Source organism: Prunus avium, chromosome 7 (assembly GCF_965620075.1).
Source record: "Prunus avium chromosome 7, drPruAviu1.hap1.1, whole genome shotgun sequence".
NCBI lineage: Eukaryota > Viridiplantae > Streptophyta > Magnoliopsida > Rosales > Rosaceae > Prunus > Prunus avium.
Genome location: NC_142290.1, coordinates 37,233,472 through 37,256,993, shown reverse-complemented (window position 1 = coordinate 37,256,993; position 23,522 = coordinate 37,233,472). Strand labels below are relative to the sequence as shown.

General features: G+C 37.9%; 3 protein-coding genes and 1 long non-coding RNA gene across 4 annotated transcripts; 2 read left to right on the top strand and 2 right to left on the bottom strand.

The window, feature by feature from the left end:
- Nucleotides 1–1,556: 1,556 nt before the first annotated feature.
- LOC148293414 (uncharacterized) lies at nucleotides 1,557–6,629 on the top strand. The gene is made up of 9 exons (XM_088244836.1): nucleotides 1,557–1,872; nucleotides 2,753–3,541; nucleotides 3,625–3,777; nucleotides 3,871–5,021; nucleotides 5,106–5,190; nucleotides 5,262–5,357; nucleotides 5,456–5,862; nucleotides 5,958–6,123; nucleotides 6,395–6,629. The coding sequence occupies exons 2-7, from the start codon at nucleotides 2,756–2,758 to the stop codon at nucleotides 5,810–5,812; spliced, it is 2,628 nt and encodes an 875-aa protein (XP_088100962.1). The 5' UTR covers nucleotides 1,557–1,872; nucleotides 2,753–2,755; the 3' UTR covers nucleotides 5,813–5,862; nucleotides 5,958–6,123; nucleotides 6,395–6,629.
- Nucleotides 6,630–16,746: 10,117 nt separating this feature from the next.
- On the bottom strand, nucleotides 16,747–18,581 carry LOC148293413 (protein FAR1-RELATED SEQUENCE 5-like). The gene is made up of 2 exons (XM_088244764.1): nucleotides 16,960–18,581; nucleotides 16,747–16,876 (listed from the first exon to the last, which is right to left on the bottom strand). The coding sequence occupies exons 1-2, from the start codon at nucleotides 18,579–18,581 to the stop codon at nucleotides 16,783–16,785; spliced, it is 1,716 nt and encodes a 571-aa protein (XP_088100890.1). The 3' UTR covers nucleotides 16,747–16,782.
- Nucleotides 18,582–18,660: 79 nt separating this feature from the next.
- Nucleotides 18,661–20,165, bottom strand: LOC148293412 (uncharacterized). Its single transcript, XR_015825872.1, has 3 exons — nucleotides 19,953–20,165; nucleotides 19,690–19,867; nucleotides 18,661–19,142 (listed from the first exon to the last, which is right to left on the bottom strand). It is a non-coding gene; the product is annotated as an uncharacterized LOC148293412 (long non-coding RNA).
- Nucleotides 20,166–20,443: 278 nt separating this feature from the next.
- On the top strand, nucleotides 20,444–23,299 carry LOC110771289 (tudor domain protein (DUF1767)). Its single transcript, XM_021975563.2, has 6 exons — nucleotides 20,444–20,757; nucleotides 20,867–21,034; nucleotides 21,631–21,877; nucleotides 21,992–22,201; nucleotides 22,604–22,875; nucleotides 22,961–23,299. Exons 1-6 carry the CDS (start codon nucleotides 20,503–20,505, stop codon nucleotides 23,129–23,131), a joined length of 1,323 nt encoding a protein of 440 aa, XP_021831255.2. The 5' UTR covers nucleotides 20,444–20,502; the 3' UTR covers nucleotides 23,132–23,299.
- Nucleotides 23,300–23,522: the final 223 nt, after the last annotated feature.

Genomic DNA, 23,522 nt, shown 5'->3' with positions numbered 1-23,522 from the left:
GGACATGAATGGATTAACAAACTGCTACTAATTCAAGCTAGAATATTATTTCCAACTTATATTTTTGTTGCCAGCGTTTGGAAAGTGGAAGGGACAAGCTCACACACACTAGTACTATGGGGGACTTGAACCCAGAACCATTGAGAGCACACCAAAGGCTTGCCTGAATGAGCCAATCCAACTAACACCCAATTGATCAACTTCTAACGATATTGATATTTATAAGAGAAGATATGTGTTTAGTCAAAAAAATTAAACCTGTAAATGTGTTTAGTCTAAGAAACTAGAAAATGGAATTACCGATGGTGTCTTAAAAACATAATCGTACATAAGTACAGATGTTAGCCACAACCGAATTGAAGTCCTGCCCGAGTCTCTCTCTGCCCGTTTATAATTAGTTGGGTTTAGCTGCTAACCTAATTTCTCAACCTATTGAGACACTTAAGAAACTGCAATTTATTTTATAATTTGGTTACTGATGAGCAACTTAAATTAAACTGACTTCTAAATTTATATTTCCAAGAGGCATAGTTTCAACCTTCTTTTTATACAAGAAAGCTATGATTAAATTCAGCCTCCATTATGGACAAGAGATTTATATCGATAGAGAAGGCCATCTCATGAATAAACAAATAAAGATAATTTAGGGAAAAATTTCCAGCCAGTTGCATATTCCTTTGCCCCTATAGTTGGCATATGGCGTTGGGGGTATTAATGGTAACTTAATGCAGGAGGCCCCGCACTGGAAAATGCTACACCAGTAGCACACTGCTGCTGCTCTGTGATAAAATTGACTGATAAAACCATAATATCGAGCATTTCCCCAACACAACATGATCAATTCCCGCATCTCCTTGCAGTTTCAAGGACCTTCCTTCTCTCATTGTCTTCTGGTTGGTAGGTGAGAGTAGCTCACAAATTTGGTAAGCGACTATTAAGATACACGAAACAATACATATATAATATTGCACATCATCTCCAACCGAAACCAAGTGCCTCTGAATGATGCATGATTCATCCAATAATAAATTATATAAATAATTTATGTAACAAATTACACTTCGCAAGACCGCTCACTAACATAATCTATATAGTATTTTATTTTTTAAGTGTGATGCAACGAGGGTCATCTGAGAATTATGCCCTCTAACTAATTACAACCGGTGACACCTAAAAATTCTCATTTTATTGAGACATGGGATAATGCCCCACTATTTTTTTATTTTATTAATTATTTAATAAACTACCTACGTGCCCTACCGGACTTGATCATTCTATACCAGGATGGCCCAAGCCCTGCCTACGGCCCACCAACTTATACACCTCTGGCAAGACTATAATGAGTGGAAAGTTATGAGTGGTAAGTTATAAGGGGTTCACTTTATAGCCATCAGATCAATCCAAAGGCTAGGGAGAATTGAGATAAAGTTTTGCAATCGGGTAGGTGAGGAACCCAAACCCGAATTTAATATCCAGCATTGAAGTTGGTCCCAAAAAAAAAAAAAAAGAGGCAAGTTCGAAGTTTGAACAGAAAAAACCCATCACTCTAAAACCCATAGCTCTGAATCAATTCGAAGTTTGAACAGAAAAAACCCATCACTCTAAAACCCATAGCTCTGAGAAACTGCTAAGCTCTGAGAAAAGGTTGAAGGCAACGATTAACGACGGTTGAAGGAAACGGTTGAACGCAGCGCAACTCCATTCTCTAAACCCTGAAAAAGTATTTATTTTCAGTGGAAGGGGAAGTGGCGAAGCAGTGGAAGGGGAAGGAGAGAAGCCGTATTTGTTGGAAGTGAAAGGTTCCATTTGTGGAGCAAAGCTGCACAAAGACCCCGCACAGACACCTTGCGATTGTTCAATAACCAACATTTGGTGAGTAATTTATGGAATTTGAGTTTAGGGTTAGAGTAAAGGTTTTCCCCAATTTGTACCATCAATGTTGTTGGATTTGGCATCTCTTCCTTGTGCTTCACTTGCATGTTAATTTTTGCTTGTGTATATGTTAAAAAATGAATGAAAATCAAGTCAACAACATGTTAATAACATGTCAATAACATATCAATAATGATATGAATAAGATAATGGTGTTGAATTGGAGGAGACCCTGAAGTCAATAACATGTCAATAACATATCTCTGGCGCTATAATATATATATTTTTTGAAATAAATATTATTTCCCTTGTTGCTAAATTTGCCTGTGAAAAATGAGAAGATATAATAATAAAGTCATGAATAAAAGTGCAAAGCATTTGAAATGAAGGTTGATCCATGATCATAGTAGCTCACTGAAGAAAAAGCTAGAAAGAAAGAAGGATGTGGCAATGGCTTAGCAAGCAGATAGCAGAGCAAATTCTTTGCTTTGCTTCCTTCCACTATCTTTCTTATTTATTTATTTATTTTGTGTTGTGTATGAGATGACAATAATTGTCATGTGTGTGAAGTGCAGAACTTGCCTAGATTGCACTCACACTCACTCATGCATCAACCATTGATTGGAGTTTGTATCCAAAAATAAAATACATGCTATTGGTTGTAATTCACAGAATCATTGCATTAACAGGTATTTGCACAAAATTTGTCATATTGCTTTGATGATGTTAAAGGCTGTGATCAGTAATCCCTATGCGCATGTACTTCATAAAATTTGTAATGTGCCTGGTTGACTAGTTATGTAAATACTAAATACCAATATGATTGTGCAAATACGTGGTGGTAGTATATGTGTTAACGTTATTTCATCTTGTATTTTAGGAAATGGGATCCAACGTGCAGCTGGTATGGCCAGAGTCAGAGGCATATGCGTCACGGGTGAACAACTGCTCACATGCAAATTCAACCCTAGCTGCAATTCGAGCGAAGTTGAGTGCGGAACAATTAGAACAATTCAAGACATCATGCTTTGGCCATCTTCTGAATATAGACAAGATTCAGTTTAGCGGGCAGATTGTGCATGGAGTTGTGTTGCGTCGAGTCGCGGGGCAGGGTGTGAAAGACTTGGATGGACTGAGTTTCTTAATAGGGTGCGACGTTGCTCAGTTTACTCGTCAGGATTTCTGTTTGATCTCGGGGCTTCGTTTTGGGGAAGTGCCTGAAGTTTCTAGTGGAGAAAGTGCTGAAATTAGACTTCAGAAAAGATATTTTATAGACGAAGGAATTACATGTAATGCTTTAGAAGAAGCATTTATGCGGTGCAAAGAGAGAGATGACGTCTACAAGCTAGCTCTTGTTTACTTTGCTGAGTTAGTGGTTTTGGGAAGGGACAAGCATTTGAACATCAATGTAAATTACCTGACCCTTGTAGAGGACTTGGATGCGTTCAACAGGTATCCGTGGGGTTCGGTGTCGTTTGACAAAACCCAAGACAGTCTATTTTCTGCACCAACAAAGTATATGAAAAGCTTTGAAAATGAAGAGGGAAGAGAGAAGGGGAAAAGTAAGGTAACGGGAACAAGCCGGAAAAATGAGAAGGGCAAGAAGCATAAGCATGGTGAAGTGCAAAGGGGTGGGTGGAGTTTTAAAGGTTTCACGTATGCTTTCCAGGTACATGGTAATAATGTTCATGTCAGTTATGCTTTGTGAACTTTAAAACTTAAATAATGACTTTTGTCCTGTGAATTGTGTAGATTTGGGTATATGAATTAATTCCTAGAATGGTGGACCTGAATTACTGCAAGGTTGTTGATCCAACAGCTGTCCCGCGTATTTTGCGATGGAGAACGACTACGTCTATGCCCGAGATGAGGAAGTTGAACAATTATTTTTTCCAGAGCAAAGAGGTTTGGTTTGCAGCCCTTGAAACTATTTATAAGATTCAATGAAATTATTAAGTAGAATGATTGAATATGAATATTGTCTGTATTCTGAAACAGTCAGTTCAGTTGCGGGCGCTACGTCCGAGTGAAGAGGAAATGAGACAATCATATTGGAGTTGGCCACAGGATCGCCCTGCTGTTGTCTCGGCAGAGTCAATTCCTTCTTCATGTGCTGATCTTGATGAGTTGAACAAGCTGGTAAGCTTGTTGAGGTCCGAGTTGTTTCAAGTAAAGCGGGAAAATGACGTCCTTGAGTTAAAGGTCATACGGATGGAAAAACTTTTGGACCACTGTTTAGGTCCTCAGTTTGAGCAGGAAGTAAGGAGGGACCTAGCTTTACTGAAAGAGAGGACGAATCGTTGTGCCATCTCACATCTATTTACGGGATCTGACGAAATGGATGATAGTGAATGGGATGAAGGGCCAAGTAACAGATATGAGGGAGAGGAAAAGGACGAGGAGGGGATTGAAGGGGGTGAAGTGCAAAGAAAACCAAGTGAGGTAGAGGAAGCGCAAAGGAAAAGAAAAGAGGGAGAGCAAGTGAAAATAAAAAGCAGCAAGGGAGAGGAAGCGCAAAGAAAGAGCAGTGAGGGAGAGGAAGTGAAAAGAAAAAGCAATGAGGGAGAGGAACTGCAAAGAAAGAGCAGTGAGGGAGAGGAAGTGAAAAGAAAAAATAGTGAGGGAGATGAACTGCAAAGAAAAAGCAGTGACGGAGGGGAACTGCAAAGAAAAAGCAGTGACGGAGGGGAACTGCAAAGAAAAAGCAGTGATGGAGAGGATCCGCAAAGAAAAAGAAGGGAGGGCAAGGAAGTGAAAAGTAAAAAAAGTGAGGAAAAGGAAGTGCAAATAAAGGAATGTGAGGAAGCGGATGATGAAGTTGTTTTGGTTTGTGATGACATTGGTGAGAGCACGACGGGGACAACTGTTGAGTTTAATCTCGGGGATATTGATTTGGATCAACCTACAGCTGTGCTATCTGAGTTGAACGTTTGGTTGAATGATAAAGGTAAAGCTGTGGAACAAGGGGTCCAATTACGAAAGAGAAAGAGGATTATTCCTATGTGGAAGATCATTGAAGCTAGTGAATTGGTGAAAAAAACTGTGCCAGAGACAACCCGACTTCGGATGTTAGACCCAATGAAGGCGATTCCGCATGATGATATGGTGAAATTGCTGAAACTTTGTTGGGAATGGCGCCTTAACCCAAAGTAAGTCCCTTGTTTTTTGAGATAGAAGGCATTAGTGTATATATTTTTAAATTGTTGTGATCTAAAACTTTGTTATATTCACAGTTTAGTGATGCAATTTGGCCACGTGGAAGCTGAGATTGAATTCTTCGCTTCCCTCGTAAAAGCTGACGGTTGGCTGACAGGAGATGTAAGTTTAATTGATTATGCATTTGTTTTAATGTACATAGATTATGAGATTGACTAGAAAAACATGTGCAGCACATTGATTTGGGGTTGTATCTCATCCGGAAGCGACAACAAGATTTGGAGGTTGTAGAAATATCGAACTGGACAACGACCGATGTATTTTTCATGGTATGTCATAGGGCTTGACCAAGTGCAGTTAATAATTACAAATTATCCATACTTGCTTTGTGGAGGTGTTTAACCATTGATTGTTTTCTATTTCACAGAATCACATCCATACTTGCTTTGTGGATAATAAAAGAAAAAAAGAGCAGGCTGGGTGGAAAATTAGAAACAGTTTAGTGAACGTTGTAAATGGCAAGGTTCCGGCGTGTGGGGTGGATTGGCAGAACGTGTATAAGGTGTATGCCCCTTGTATGTTGACGAAGCATAAGCATTGGGTGGCTCTAATGATTGATCTGGTTAAGTGTGAAATCAAAGTGTACGATTCAATGGTTTCAGTTATTCCAGATGAGATGTTAAAGGAAGAACTCGCCCCGCTTTCAATTACGATTCCAAATCTTCTCAACTCCATCGACTTTTATGAAGAAGGTGTTTACGCAAACGACTGCAGCAGAGATTAGTGGTGTCCATGGCCAATAGAACGTGTGGATGTTCCACAACAATCTAATCAGTGAGCACAACTTTTTCTTTAATTTTATTACTTGAAATTGTCAATTACGTTACAATGTCATTACTTGAATTGATCGAGTTCTTGATTTGCTTCAGAGGCGATTGTGGCATGTTTGTGTTGAAGTACATTGAGCTTTTGAGCGCTGAGATTCCGTTAGCTACTTGCACCGCGCAGAACATGCCCTTTTTCCGGTTGAAGTTGGCTGCAGAGATATTACGGGGAGATGCTTACATGCCATGATAGTGGTTGAAATGGGTTCAGGTACGTGATGATTAAATTGGTTTTGGAAATCTCCAATTTGAAAGTCATGTAAATACACAATACAGATCCACGGCTCCTTTTTGAATTCTACCTCTGCTCCTCAATTCTTCTTCGTCTTTCTCAATCTTAGTGTATTTTTGTACATAATTTTAAGTTTAAGTTATTGGACAACAATTAGAACCAAAATATTATTATAGCGGATGCATGCTTTCATTTTGATTAGTGTGATACTACGCTACGTTTATTCTCATATTAGGCTAAATGTATATAGTAGCTGGATGCAGAGCATGGACAGAAAAATGAAGAATCTGAAATGGAGATGCAGAGGCTTAGTGAGGAGAAAAGTAAATGGATCTGTAAATCTAGTGCACGTGGGCAAATGTAAATGGATAGGCATATGCGTTTTTGAAGTTAGGCACATGCCATTCCCATACATAGAATGTGCATCTGGAGTGTAAAGTTTTTTTGGATTTAATGAAACAAACATCTCTGTAATATTGCCCTAACTCCTTCACGACATAACCTTAACCAAACTGCATTGAATTGGGATTGGAAGACTGCATATGTGAACAATGACTGATGGCTTTTTAAAGTGTATTACATTATTGCAAAGTAATATGTCATGATTTATCCAAGCCACCATTCCAAATATCACATCCCAATCTTTAAGCCGTTCACCATGCCTTAACTTAATCGCAATGGGTTGCGTGTGTATTGATTGTAATTCTGTAAGGGAAATAGGCGGCTATGCCCTCGCCTCCAATGTTTTATTCAACCATGCCCTCTTTATAGAAACACATGCGATATACATGCAGTAACCCTTCAGTAAACATTCAGTAAACCGTCAATAAACCTCAATAAAACTTCAATAAACATTTCCCATCTGCAATGCTATAAAAACTTCCTATTGGTTCCGTACCGCCCATCGGGTTTGAATCCCTCTTTCCTTTATAATCGGTTAATAAATTCGTTGATTTTCTTTATTTTATTGGTCTTGGGAAACTCAGTAGCATAAAAGTAATGTATATTGGTGCATCTATATTGCTTGTCTATTGCGTGCATAGCGTACATTTATTGCGTGTGTATTGATTGTTTATTGCTTACGAAGGAAATAAACAACAATACACAGGCAACAGACAAGCAATATACACGCAATACACATGCAATCTATACGCAATAGACATGCAATATACATCAGTCCCTAATTTCACCATCCATAAGGGAGTCGTATCGATTAGGAAATTCTACTGAATAGTTGTTCTTCCTACTAATAAACAATCAATAAACCTTCAATAAACATTCAATATCGGACAATAACATGCGAAATACATGCAGTAAACAATCAATAAACCTTCAATAAACATCCAATATCCGATAAATAACATGCGATACAGATGCAGTAAACAATCAATAAACCTTCAATAAACATCCAATATCCGATAAATAACATGCGATACAGATGCAGTACACAATCAATAAACCTTCAATAAACATCCAATATCCGATAAATAACATGCGATACAGATGCAGTAAACAATCAATAAACCTTCAATAAACATCCAATATCCGATAAATAACATGCGATACACATGCAGTAAACAATCAATAAACCTTCAATAAACATCCAATATTCGCGATATAACATGCGATATACATGCAGTAAACAATCAATAAACCTTTAGTATACGCCAATAAACAATCTACCTATTTCAAGAACAATAATTTAAACTCAATGCCAATCCACCTATTTCAAGAACAAATATTACAAAATGGGTTTGAAAACTCATTGGTGGTGCGTGCAACATGTCTTTTTGGGGAGAACTTTTACAATCCTTGAAACTGTGCACTTAATTGGTCATTAAAAGAACAAATAATATTAAAATTGATAAAAGTAATAAAACTAATACCAAGTCCTTAATGGACTTCAGCATATTCAGCACCGCAGCATCATACGTGTCATCTGGCTGTTCTGCTTGAGCGGAAGTTACATCAACCCATTCAAATCCATTGCAACTGGTGGCTCCCTAATTGCAGGCATCATATATGCAAAATAATTGTGTCAGAGTTAGACCAAGGTTTTTTTCACCCACATACATATTCTGGAAATGAAAACTTACATAGGAGGTTAGGCACTTCCAAAATGGCTTCCCTCGATTTTTGTCTGATTTTGAAACCCGAAGCACCATTGCAGCTCCACAGTACGGACACCTCTTTGTTTGAGCGGGAGATGAAGACGAAGACATGTTGAATCTTCTCACTTGTACCTTTTCTCACTTAGATCTTCTCACTGAAACCTCTTTGGAATCATACCTTCTCACTCAAACCTCTTCGGACTCAGAGCTCTCTCATCTCTGCCCAAATGCGATTATATCCTCTTTTCTGTCTGTGGGTGGGTTGGGCATGCTTTCGACACATGTACCGTCAGATATGGGGCACAAACCAATATAATATTTAACTACCAAAACCCAATATGAAAATGGAGGGAAAACTGCCCTAAACCCTATATTATTTTCATTATATTTCATTAAACCAACTAGTTGGATAAACATCCATCACATTTTAATAACATTACTACTATATTTCGGTGTGGGAAAATGAAAAGTTATGTGATGGGACGTTCTGTGACTAGTCAGTAATCCGTCACATTTGTTTCATTGACATAAAAAGGGCGGGAAAATCCTAAAATTGCATATGCATATAGGTTCTTAATTTACTTTTTGACTGTCTGACTTTGCATTTCGATGACATTTTCCTTCTCTTTTGTTTTTCTCTAGTTTTAGGGTGTTGGTTCAGTTTCTTTAAAAAGGGTCAAGTGAGAAAAACCTCAAGTGGAAACACATTTTCCAAACGGTACAACAAACACACCCTATAACAGAACCAAAACCCCATCTATTCTCATTTCTCCCCTCTTCCACTCCTCAAATCGTTCCATTCCAAAAAAATAGAAACACATGAATTCCAAATATTTCACTACAGTCGGAGGAAAGAGAAGGAAGCATATCCATTTGGAGATGCCCCAAGCCTTCATCCCGGAGTTGGCTTGGTTTAAAGTGATGTTATACGTGGCAACCCAATCTTCGGAAGATCTCTTCCGTATGGCATCTGTGTGCCCATTATTCCGGACGTTGGCAAACACTCCACAAGTGTGGAACACCATTTCAATGGCTAAGTACCCAGACCATCCTAGCTGGTACCATGCTAATCCTGCGGTCCAGCTTTTCTTGCAACAATGCAGAGCTTGCGAGAACCCTGAGTCGATATTTAGAGAGGCGTTCGAAGTGTTTTTCATGCATGGTAACGTGGAAGCGTTGTATGGGATGCGCATCGCAGCCACGGCAGGCCATATGGAAGCGGCATATATAGTTGGACTTCTTGGCATGTCTGGAATTGGTCAGTCAAAAGAGGATGCATTAGAATTTTTGTGTTCTTTGAATCAACGTAACAACATTGATATGAAAGGAACCAGGGATGCTTTGAGACGAAGATTAAGCCGAGTTTGGAATGTTGCAAGACATATTGTAGATATGTTTTACTATGGGAAGATTAAGTTCAATCATTGCAGCGCTTGTAACAACAACGAATGGTGTTTTGTTATTGAAGGCTGGCCTACTGAAGCAAAGATAAATCCTTCGTTCTGGACTTGTTGCAATCGATGCAAATGGCACCGTGAGAGTGTTTTTTGGTTCAAGGTAATGCGTGTGTATGTTGTGCCAGGGAATCCATACCCTTATAATTAGTTGTAGTATGTTTTTAAGGTTTTTATGCTTTCTTGACTTGCTTCTCTTCAGTTCTACGTTGGCTGGCTACGTTGGCCAAATGTTGGGTTTTAATGTATTTTGTCTGGTGTTTGTGCAGTTATAAACCGTTTTATATATAAATCTACGTATATATATTTGTATACTTGAATGCTTACTGACATCAGAGATGGGTAATATGACATCTTACTGACATAGATATTTTACCCAACTACAATCTTAATATTTGGTAAACGAAAAGGCGTGCATGGAGTGAGCTGTCTGTTCACCAGTGCTTGGAAAAGACATTTTCCCACTTATCATATCCAAAACTAATTTTTTTCTGATGCCATACAATGGTTGACATGTATTTTTTTCATTTACTTTTTCAAAACATCCCTTAACCCTAATAAAAATTAGAAGTTAAGAAATTGAAGAAGAGAGAAACTAATTGGCACCTGAAATGGTCTTTTCGCATAACAAAATTACAAAAAAAAAAAAATTAGGGTCAATAAAATTAATAAATATAGAAGGTAAAAAGTCATATAATAATAATTTAGGGTCAAGAACAATATCATAATAATTTAGCGTCACCACGAAACGGGGAATTCAGTAAGAAAGATGAAGCCTCAATGAATTCGTAGCAATTTTCGGAAGTTTTTTTTTTATCATTTTTGTGTTTTTAGTTCTGAATTTTGTAAGGCAAAACAATAAAATAAGAATTTAGGGTAAAAAGCAAGAATGTTTGGTTGCAACTGACGTACACTTGTGCAAGTGGTGAAAGGTATGCACTGAGATCGCGCCATGTGTCAACTTGCGATTATTTGGGGTTTTTTAGTGCAAACAACTTGAACAAATTGTAAGAAATAGTCGGAAAATCGTAAAAATGCCCCGAAAATTACTCCGGCCTCCTTGTGACGTTATAAAACTAGAGGAACCTATAAAGCATCCATTTCGCAATGAAAAAATCCAAATTGTTTCAGAGAACTGACTTTCCTCTTAACCCTAAGTATATATGTCTGTTCACTTTAACAAGTATATTTCCTTAATATTCGTTATATAATTTGTAATAAGACAAGAAATAGTTTCCTTTCAAATATAAGGATGTAACATAATCTGTTTTTGTTTTGTTATAATAATGTACATATATAATAATTGCACACTGCTTTGAAGCCATCATTGCAACTGCGCCTAGAGCTTTGAACACGTCAGAGGTATTCAATAAGTAGTCCATATGCAACTGCGTCTAGAGTTATGAACCGTCACAGGTATTCAATAAGTAGTCCATCGGGAATCAGTACAAAATATCCATCATGTCCAATCACATAAAATAATGCCATACTTTTTTGAAAAACCTCACACCACTCAAGCAATTTTAAAATATTAGTGAATATTTGTCCTAGTCTATATAAGTGATTATATATTCACTCTGCATTTATTTCACAGTATATGTTAACTTTGAGGGATTCCACAAACATATAATATAAAGGAAGAAAACAATAGTAGGAGATGAACTAGTACAAAAAAACAATAACATAACGCACTCACAAATGCTTTTCCATAAACCTTGCCCTAACATATAATAAATAAAGGCAACATTGCATATGATGCAACCATGTCCAAATCTGATACGTGATCACACAAAAATGGACATGGCAGCAACATATGACTGAAGTAGATGGCCACGTTGCATCACGTGTTCTCATCATTAAAGACATCAAAATATGAAGGTTGAAATCTTCCATAATAGTAAGCATCAAAATAGGTTTGAAGCAGAGTTGAACGAAAATTCCAATTCCACTGATTTGCCTCTGCTCAAACACGATAACCAAAATGGTTACTTCCCTTGGTGAGTATATTTGTTAACGTCGGAAAAGGTAATAGATGACCAATCAAACCCGGGTACGACGAGTTTTGCATAGGACCGGAAGTAGTCGAATCCAGCTTGCATCACACGCTTCTTTGACTCCACTGCATTAGATGAGTTCTTGTATTTTTGAACAGCTACACTCCGAAGTCGTTTGTGTCTACGCTTCATGCGCTGCAACTTCGCCCTATCCAGATTGGCCTGCCTTTTGTCATCTTCAATTTGGCCTTCAACAAATTCCAAACGTGCCCTTGCCCTTTGGATTTCATCATCAAGTTGAAGATGCCTCTCCTTCCAGAATCCAAGAACCCTTTCAGACTCAAAACTTCCAACAAAATGGTCATTCTGTCTAGGAATGTGACACTGCTTGTCTGGTGACTCACTTGCGTGTCGAAGGCGGTCTTTGTTTGGAGGGGTGTTTATTATGCTGACATCAAACTTGGTTAGTAAATCCATTCTATGGAGGGAGAGAGTTTCAGTCGATGGAGAGAGATTCGGTGGAGGAGTCAGTTTTTCGTGGAGGGAGAGTTTCTATGAAGGATGTGATAGTAATACCAATAAAAAGGTTCCCGCCAAAAAATATTTGGTTGACAATGTATAAATTAATTTTTTGTCTGATACAATCTAAGTTTAATCCTAACCACTGTGGTTGGGTTCACTAACTAGATGTCACTGCCATTGAGTTTCTTTCAACGACTGACAGTGGTGTAATGAGGTTGACATGCTTGAAAAGCAAAACCTGACACCTCTTTTTAAAAATTGAAGTAAAGTACATATGTTGACTACACGCAAGCTTTAGTATGTTGGTCTATAAAGCTATGTCCCCTTCCTCAAACGAAATTGCATATGCAATCCTCATCCTCTAAAAACAAATAGGATTATTCAAGCATGTCATCCTCTTCAGGCGCCAACAACACAGTCGAATATGAAAAATTGGAGTTGCAGGCTCCATTTCCACGTTGTACTCGCCGACCCCTTCCATTTTCAACATCATTTGGGAGTGAGGGGGACTCCGATGATCCATTAGAGGCAATACATGCAGTCAGTAGCAAGCTAGATTATAATTCCAGACTGATCAATTCGTGGCACGAGAAATGTGTTGAAGACGAGGCCATTCTGGCTGATCTTAACATTAGAGTTAACAAAGCGTTCTCCCAAAAGAACAAGTACTTGAAGTTGAGTCATACAAGGAAGTTGAAAGCAGAGGAGTTGGATACAGTAATGAATGATGAAATTAAAGGTTGTTTGATGAACCATATGCGATGCGAAGAGCACCATAGTGAACTGGAGATGGCATTCAACGAAGGATTCGAAAATTTCCGAGCATTTGCGGCAACTACTCATACAAGTTATAATTGGGACTATGTATCCCCTGATGCTGTGAGAGAGATACTAGACGATGGTGGTGACATGAGTGAGCATAAGCACGTCAAAGCTGCTCGGAAGAAGCCGACCAATACGACTGACTAATTGCGGCTACGGCTGTTCAGTTGGTTGGGGTCATCGTGGTATTGCTAACAGGGACCAAATAATATGCTTTGCAATGTAAAACTATCTTATGGGACCATTATGTCAGTCGTCAGTAATTCGTCAATTTTGTATGAATGAATGAAATGTTTGGATGCAGTAAATTAAGCTATACAAATAATGGGTTATTCATGGACTTTTTTCTGATGTTATACAATACTTGGAATGTAATTTGTTCTTTTTATTTTTCAAAACATCCCTTCACCCTAATAAAGGAAAAAAAAAAATTAACAAATTGAAGAAGAGAGAAACTGATTAACACCAGAAATGGTCTATTCTCACTCAAAATAACAATAAAAATAATAATTTCGAGTAAATATAATTAACAAATGTAGAGGCTAAAAAGTAATATAATAATAATGTAGGGTAAATAATAATAAAATACTAATATAGCGTAACCATGAAACAGGGAATTCAGTAAGGAAGATGAAGTGTCAATGAGTTCGTATCAATTTTCGGAACATTTTTATCATTTTTGTGTATTTAGTTATGAATTTCATAAGAAAAAACAATAAAATAAGAATTTAGGGTAAAAACCAAGGATGTGGCCATGTGTATTGACGTACACTTGTGCAAGTGGTGAAAGGTGATGCGCTCAGATCGCGCCAGGTGTCAACTTCCGATTATTTTGGCTTTTTTTAGTGCAAAAATCTTGAAAAAAGTTAAATAAATTGTAGAAAAATTGGAAAAATGCCCCGAAAATTACTCCGGCCTCCTTGTGACGTTATACAACTGGGGGAAGCTAGAAATCATCAATTTCATAAAGAAAAAATTTGAATGCCTTTAGATAACTCACTTTCCTCTTAACCCTAGCTATATATGTTGTTAACTTTAACCTAGATAACCTACATCAACAAGCATCTCCCGTGAATGCTCGAAATTGTCTTTTAAAATGAATAACCATGAAACGGGGAATTCAGTAAGGAAGATGAAGTGTCAATGAGTTCGTATCAATTTTCGGAATATTTTTATCATTTTTGTGTATTTAGTTATGAATTTCATAAGAAAAAACAATAAAATAAGAATTTAGGGTAAAAACCAAGGATGTGGCCATGTGTATTGACGTACACTTGTGCAAGTGGTGAAAGGTGATGCGCTCAAATCGCGCCAGGTGTCAACTTCCGATTATTTTGGCTTTTTTTAGTGCAAAAATCTTGAAAAAAGTTAAATAAATTGTAGGAAAATTGGAAAAATGCCCCGAAAATTACTCCGGCCTCCTTGTGACGTTATACAACTGGGGGAAGCTAGAAATCATCAATTTCATAAAGAAAAAATTTGAATGCCTTTAGATAACTCACTTTCCTCTTAACCCTAGCTATATATGTTGTTAACTTTAACCTAGATAAACCTACATCAACAAGCATCTCCCGTGAATGCTCGAAATTGTCTTTTAAAATGAATAACCATGAAACGGGGAATTCAGTAAGGAAGATGAAGTGTCAATGAGTTCGTATCAATTTTCGGAATATTTTTATCATTTTTGTGTATTTAGTTATGAATTTCATAAGAAAAAACAATAAAATAAGAATTTAGGGTAAAAACCAAGGATGTGGCCATGTGTATTGACGTACACTTGTGCAAGTGGTGAAAGGTGATGCGCTCAGATCGCGCCAGGTGTCATCTTGCGATTATTTTGGCTTTTTTTTAGTGCAAAAATCTTGAAAAAAGTTAAATAAATTGTAGGAAAATTGGAAAAATGCCCCGAAAATTACTCCGGCCTCCTTATGACGTTATACAACTAGGGGAAGCTAGAAATCATCAATTTCATAAAGAAAAAATTTGAATGCCTTTAGATAACTCACTTTCCTCTTAACCCTAGCTATATATTTTGCAACAACCAACATCACAAGTATATTTCCCTAATATTAATTATCTAAGTTTTAATAATACAATAATTAGTTTCCTTTCATATAAAAGGCTGTAAACGTATCTGTTTTGTTATAATAATCCACATATATAATAATTGGACAATGCTCTGAAGCCATCATGGGTGCGTGCATCTAGATCTTTGAACACGTCAACGCTATTCAATAAGTTGTCAATATGGCTCCGTCTTGGGTTCGTAGTAAATATCTCTATCATGTCAAATCACATCGTTCGATGGCCTGACACCAGTCAAGCAATTTTGAAATAGTACTGAATATTTGTCCTAGTCTATATGAGTGATTAGAACTTCACACAATATTTTATTTTTCACAGTATATGTTGCTTTGAGGGATTCCCTAAACATATAATATAAAGAAAGATAGAAAAAGTGTCACATGAAACAGTACAAACAACAACATATAACTGGGACAAATTAGAAGTATATTTCCTTAATGTTCATTATCTAATTTATAATAACACAAGTATTACTTTCATTTGCTTCATATATAATTATTGGGACTATGTATTGCAATTCCTTGTGTCTAAAATTGTATTTTGCAAAAACTGAAATATTATTCAATAAGTTGTCAATATCACCACGCGTTGGGAATCAGTAAAGTCGCATTATCATGTCCCTTCACATTAAACAGATGGCGTACTTTTTTGAAAAAATTGACACGTCAGTCATAAGTAACACTCTCCTTATTCACTTTACATGCCAATGTGCTATACATTCTTTGGTGAATGATTTATGGGTTATTTATATAACAAAATATTACAAATATTGCTGAATATTTATTTCGTCTATATGAGTGGGGACACGAGTGACCATAAGCACGTGCAAGCTGCTCGGAAAAAGCTGACCCATACGACCGAGTGAATATGGCTACCATTGTTCAGTTGGTTGGGGTGATCGTGATATTGCTAAGAGGGAGCACATAAAATGCTTTGCAATGTAATTTTCTTGTGTGTGCGAAATTACGAGTAGTTGAAATGTTGGTGTACACTTTAATATTCTCCAAGCATTCGAAATGTGATTAGCTGCAATGTACTTATCATGCATAGAAGATGTTGTATTGTAGTTTGTATTTTACACGCTGATTTCTAATCATTGTGTTCCAACATAGTGCAAATTTCAAGTATCCTTCAGGTACGAATGTTTACAAAATCGTGCACCAATATTGCTTCATAGTCAAGGTCAGATCTTAATAACCAGTCAAGCACTAGAACATAACATTAGGAAAAATTGGTTGCTGCTGTAAATGATTAGTGTTGCTAGAAATGATTCGTGCTGGAAATCATTACTGCTGATGGAAACAACAGCTCCCTGCTGGAAATGCTACATTACCCTGTGATATAATCAATGAATCTGTGTCACTCGTTCATAATTCAGCATAAACTACCCATTGTACATGGTAAAAGTCATTGCTTCTTCACAAAACTCAAAATTTGATACTTTATCAAATGTCTATGAAAATTTCCAAATAGGGAGAAGACATGTAAAATTAACATGTGTCCAAATTTCATGCAAGAAGTAAACCAACCAAATTTCCATTTCAATTAGCAGTGGACATGAACAAACAAATAAAATAAAACTGCATATAGAAAACTTAACTTGATCATTAGCCTTCATAACAACCGGCCTTTGTATAATACAAACATAAATCATTCGGTAGGTCCGTGCATCCTGTAAAATTCGTCGAATAATGGGTCACTGAGATCTATTGGAGTTGATTCCTCATTGTTTGACGGTGATGTCCTGCATAAACACCAAACACAAGCACATAAAAAATTTAACTATTCAAATTTTAGGTGTTATTATAAATAGTTTTAACATCTTACGATGTGTTCAAATTTCTTGGGCATTGTCTTCTATCATGACCAATGTCTCCACACTCCCGACAGTGTCGAATCCCTCGCTTCATTAGCTTTTCCTTTACTCCCGTTACTTGTTTCCACCTTCCTTTGCACCTTACTCTCTTAGGGTCTTTCATATATTGTGTTTGAGAGCTAGACCCTCCAACTTCGTTATTACTTGGTCCATCCTTCAACAACTTCAACTTCACCCGCAAACCTTTTAGAGTCTCTGACACTAGCTCACATCCTTCTTTACACATTAATGCATCCTCAACCACATCTGAAGCAAGTCGGGACATTGTACTCCGCTTTATTAAAAGACCAGGATCTGCAGAGTCTTTAATTTCGTTGCCATTTGCATCTGACACCAATCCAGCTTTCGTAGTTTTCTTCCACCTTTTCAAAATATATTTATCGGGCATATATTCAATCTGGTCCCTTCTGAACAATGCTAGGATGTGCTTGCAAATAATCCCAACAAATTCAAATTTTTTGCAGCTACACGATGCGTGGTCAGAATCTTTGACATATACAACTTCTGCCACTCTTGTTTGCCAATTTTTCCTTTCGCTCACATTAAAGACAACTTTTGAAGCATCCTCTGTTTTGAGCTCTAGGAAACATGTTGTACTTTGTATTAGTTCTTTCTCAAACTTTTGAAACATTGCCCTTGTGTACAAGGTAGCCATTTGTTTGTTCATTGGCATTGGTAGAATACATTGAGCCACTTCAAATGCATCTACGTGATCAGCAGCTAACTCTTTTTGACGTTGATGGGAAAGTGCCCTCTCAAATCGTATTATGAAATCCATCAACGAATTTCTCCTTGATATGTATTGCTTAAAGAAAGCATGAGAACCTTCCGCTCTTTGGCTGCTTGACATTCCAGCGGCAAAAAAGTCTTGTGCGTAGGCTGGAACCCAAGATTCCCTTAAATCAAACATTGAACTTAGCCATTGATGGTCAGTCAAACCAGCCTTTGTAACCACAATATTCCACTTTGCATCAAACTCATCCTTATTGTCAGTATCCCATATGGCTTTCTGAAATTCACGCCAATACTCCTTATAAGCAGAATGTGGTAACTTAACATGGAACTTTGATGTGATGTGCCATATGCAAAGCCGATGAAATGTAGTCGGGAAGGCTATTGAAATCGCTCTGGTGATGGCCGCATCTTGATCTGTAATGATCGTTTTAGGTTCGCCACCTTGCATGGCTTTCTTAAACTCCTCAAACATCCAAATAAACGACTCAGTCGTTTCCTTGCTCAAAAATGTGCATGCTAAGACAATTGTCTGACCATGGTTATTAACTCCCAATATTGGTGCAAATGTCAAGTCGTATCGATTCGTGTTGAATGTGGTATCGAATACAACAACATCTCCATACAACCGGTATGCCCGTCTAGAAGTTGCATCTGCCCAAAAACATCGACTAAACCTGTCTTCGCCATCTCCCTCAATCTTGAAATAAAAAGCCTCATTTTTTTTCTGTTCAGCCATAAAATACTCGGTCACTAGTTCAACATCGTGGTTCCTCAGCTTCCCATTCACACTACATTCAAGATTGTAAATATCCTTTTTGATAAAATCGATTTTATCCATTCCTCCGGATTGCACCTCGAAAATACTTACCTTCTGATGAATGGGGATATTAACCGAACCCAACTATTTTGTAAGTACTTTTGTAGAATCCGAAATACGACGGTGTGATCTCAATAAATGCACTCTTTCTGAGTCTGTCATCTTATGATTGTGTCCCTCTGCAAAAAGAGAGATGGCATACTTCTTGCTCCCATTTGTCTTCACAACCACAATCTTAGCTTTGCAATTGCATCTACTTATTCCCCGCTGTCTTTTTCTCTCCCGAGTTTCATCTTTCCTGTATGCACCTTGTTTGCAACAAACAAATTCTTTCCTCAGAATCTCTTTCTTATATGTCCCCCGAAAGCTGGAATGAAGTCGAATACCAAAGCCAGCCAAGAATGCATATCTGTTATAGAAATTATAAGCGAGGTCAAGCGAGTCGAACTTCATCCCAACCGCTGGTGTTTCCTCATTTCTTACTTCAGGAATGTAAACCATCCCATTAGCTGTTACACAGTCATCACTCTCTGAGCCCCCAGACATTTTACCCACATATATTTTTGAACTACTTCTAAATCACTGCATAGCAAATATTAATTCATTAATCAATCATTACTGCATTACAACATATCAATGCATTCCACTTACAATAAACATCGCCCAAATTGACACAAAAAAGACGCATAGCCTAGCTTGTTTGTAAGAGCCATTATTACACAAAATTTAATAATAGTTACGTCATCTCTTGTGCAATAATCTGGAAAAAAATAACATTAGAACCAACATGTTCAACTAAGAACACAAATGTAATTCAAACCAGCAATTACAGAACTTCTCCCAATATCCTCTCCAAATGCTTACTCCTAATGCCATTAAGCCTAAGTTTAGGATCTTTTACCTACATTTTATAATTTCCCACCCCCACCAAAAACAATCAACTAAATATATTGAATATTCATAAGGAAATGACGCATTATTGACAGAAAACTGACGCATTATTGACGGCAGAATAACACATTATTGACCGCAGAAATGACGCATTATTGATGCCACAAATGACGAATTTCTCACCCTCACAAAAAACAAACCAAACCCAATAAAATCAATCCAGCAACAGTAAACTTACCTCTCAAACTCAAGCGGGAGCTCCGAAGTCAATCAGCTTAAGAGAATGTGGTGGACATTAGAGAAGACTCTTTGGTAGTGGAGACTCCATCTCTACCACAATCGAGGAACAAATGCTGCTGCGGCGTCTAGCTACAGAACCAGATATGCTACTTTGCTTTCATTTGGAATCTCGTGTGCTGAACGAAAAAGAGAAGGGTTTTTCACTTCAGCCATAGAATCAAAACAGGGCAATAGCTAGATAAGAGCCATTAATCGTCATACCGAGGATGCCATAGATCGCAGGCCTCCCAAGGAGCTGATGACAATGGAGCGACTATAGGGTTTGGGAGCTTTGGATCTTTCTAATTCTGGGTTTGCGTTACATTCAAAAACAGAGGATTGTGTTCTTGAATTTTTCAGAGAGGGAAATATCTTCAACTGAAGTTGGGTTTCCAACGGGTCAGATTCAACCCGGTTCTACATGCACCCTCTTTTAAAAACTCACCATTGGATGAAATCCAATGGCTCTAACATACCCCTCAAAAAAACCCCTTATAACTTTCCTCTCACTATAGAAGCTCCCATACACCTCTAACAACATGGACCTGGCCTTGTCCCTTGCTGTTGGGTGATGTAGGCCTTTTTTGTTCCTCGGCCCGTTGGCCCCTTATTCTCACTAAAGAGGCACACAAAAAAAAAAAAAAAAAAAAACCCAAGACGACGACATTTCATGGCCTACATGGGACCACATCCTACATTGTTCGTTCTCTGTTGCAATTGCAAAAGCTAAGAAAAGCCCCAAAATCAAACGCCACGCAAACAGGCGCTAAAAATGGAGGAGAGCTCCGGTGCTTCAGACGCTACAATCGAAACCCTAAAGAGCAGGGGATGGTGCTTCGGCGAGCTGGAACAAGTGAAGGCGATGATCATGATCCACTCCGCTTTGGCCGACGACACGCGTACGGTGGTGAATTCAGTGGAATCGGAGCTCACCAACATGGACCTCAAATCCATCTCCGCCAAGTCCTTGCCCGACCCGAATACGCTCCGCAAATCATCTCATCTTCTCGGCCCTCAAGTCCTCCAGGCAATCACACCTCTTAACTCTCTCGTGAATTTTTATTGTTCCCTGTTTGGTTGCCGAGAAAAAACATAAAGACAAAGAAAAATGCGGTATTCGTTTGTGTTTTTATCAGATAGCTTGGGTTAGAGACATTACCAGAAGCAGTGTGGAGGATTTTGCGAGAAATTCAAGTAGTCGGCGTCTTTTAAAGCTTGGGCTGACAGACGGCCACAGCGAGGTAGCAGCTGTAGAGTACTCTCATATCCCATCAATTCCTGACGACGTCGTTCCTGGTACAAAGGTACTTCCCTGTTGCTTCATGCTAGATCAGTGCTCAGCTTGCGTTTTATATCTATGTAAATAACTTAGAGCTGTCATTGACTGAACATATTTTGGAATTTGTCTTCAGTTTAATAGCAAACTAATAGAAATTGAGCTGCACAATTGTGAAGCCCATTGGAAAACTAATAATTTATTATATATTGGGCTTGATAAATCCAAGTGTAAGACAAACATACTTAAATTATTTCACTTGAGCTCAACAATTCGTTATCCCATATGTTACTTTTAGCTCAGCATTCCAATGGATGAAATTTCTAAGTTTGACAGTTAGTCTGTTGATTACCATTTTGTGCGGAACATAAGTACTTTTTCATGAGATATGATGCCAGTTTGAAGAATCTGTCACACTATGCTTGGGATTTCCCTATTCCCTACACGCTTCAGGCTGTGTTTATTGTATGTTACTGGTCATGTGAACCTTGATACAAATTTTGGAACAAGTTTTCAGTGTCTCTCTATTCCCTATTTCTCAAGTCATGGACAACTGGTGCATATATGAAGGTCACATCTCTTGTTAACTGAACATCTTTTGTTTGTCCTGCTTTTGATTGGCAGGTCCGTTTGGAAGGTAGAGCTACTATACGTAATGGAATAGTATGTTTGAATCCTAAAGTTGTGACTTTGTTAGGAGGCGTTGTTCAGTCACTTTATGAAGAATGGCAGATGAATAAAAAATATTCAGGTTTTTCCCGCTCATCTTTAAGGGTTTCACAGGAAAGTGACGGTAATGGCCCCCCTCCGTTTGAGAAGTTGCAAGTTGGGGTACCCAAAAGTCGGTTTCCTCAGCAGGACAAGTCTTCTTGTCAGTATTCTTGAGCTCTTAATTACATAAGGTTTTAATAGTTTATGTCTTTCACCATAATGTTTAGATTGCTAATGCATGCATAACTCATGAGCGAGATGCATTCATTGGCAGATTACTCTGATGTGAACTCCAAGAGCAGTGGACCTATTGCCAGAAACGTTGAGGTTAGGCCAATTGGAAGGCAGCAGGACCTTCATTTGAAATCAAACGACATGGATAACTCTGATAAAAAGAATGACACAGATAACAAGCTTACGACAGATTCCCTTGATGAACAAACTCAAGATAAACCCAGTAGCTCTGCAGCGAGGCCAAAAGAAGGTGGATCTTCATTTTTAAGTCCAGCTTGCAACTTTTTATTATATTTTATTATTATCTTTGCTGCATCTGTAACTCATATAATTTAAGTTTGATATTATGTCACTTAGGGAGGAAAGAATGGGGGGAGGGGGTGTGGCAGGTTTGTTGAATGATTATTAATGATTGTTACTAGTGGGGCATATGTGCTTACAGGTGGAAGGTGTCAGAGTAACACTTGAATCTTAAAAATGGAGAATTTATGCTCCTCTTTAAATTATGTCCAGATCAACGGATATGTAAAATGGACTAATTACAAAATTCACACAACTGCATTCAGTTAACTAGTGTATTTATTTTATTGTAAATGTTCTACATTTCTGTTTACTTTGTAATGTGATACTGATGTATCCGTGGCTTCTACAGTAATTGAAGCTGTCCCTGTTCAAAACCAAGCGGCTGCACAAAAACTCCTCCAGAAAATGAGTCATCAAAACCAGGATGACAGGCATTCAAGAGGTAGACAATATAGAGGAAAGGGGAGGCAAGAGGAAGAGCCCGTGGTGTTCACTTTGGATGAATGGGAAAAGAGGAAAGCTGGAGCAAAGCCTTCAATAAGAAATCCCTTTGCACAGGGCAGTCATGACGAGGAACTTGCAAGGCAGCTCCAAAATCAATTTGATTTGGAAGATTATCATGTCAGTGCCTCTGCATCTTATGAGCATTATTATTGTCATTGTTGTTGTATTGCAAGTATTTGATGTCTTTATGCTGCAACTTCAGGTACAAAAGGGTCCTCCTCGTGATGTGAATGCAGAGAATATAAAAATGAGCATGTTTAACTTCCAAAGAGATGACAACGGTGGTCGTGGAATGGGACATGAAGGGAGGGGAAGAGGAAGAGGAAGGGGGCGGGGGAGGAGTAGAGGAGGGGGGAGGGGAAGAGGTCGTTGACGTTTTAAAACCTCATTTTGTTGTATTCTCATCAATTTTTTGTGTGTCAGGTAATTTTTTGTTTTTGATATGTATATGGTGATGGTAATCTTAAATTTTTGCTGGTTTAGCTGCGGTTCCACTGATTGTGGTCTATTTCTATTGTCAACAACAAGCTGTCTTCTTCTTCGTCTGGGGTGAAATTAAAGCCTAAAATTTTGGGCAAAATGAAATGATTGATCAGCCTCAACCAAGAATAAACTCTATCTAAACACGAAAAAGGGTTGGTGGGCTTTGCATAGCTGTTTAAATAAACTTTCTGTCTGACCAATCACTTATTTAGGAAAATAAATCAACTTTCTGTGTGCCGGCTATAAAATAAACATATTATTGCGTGATTGCCATGTGTTTA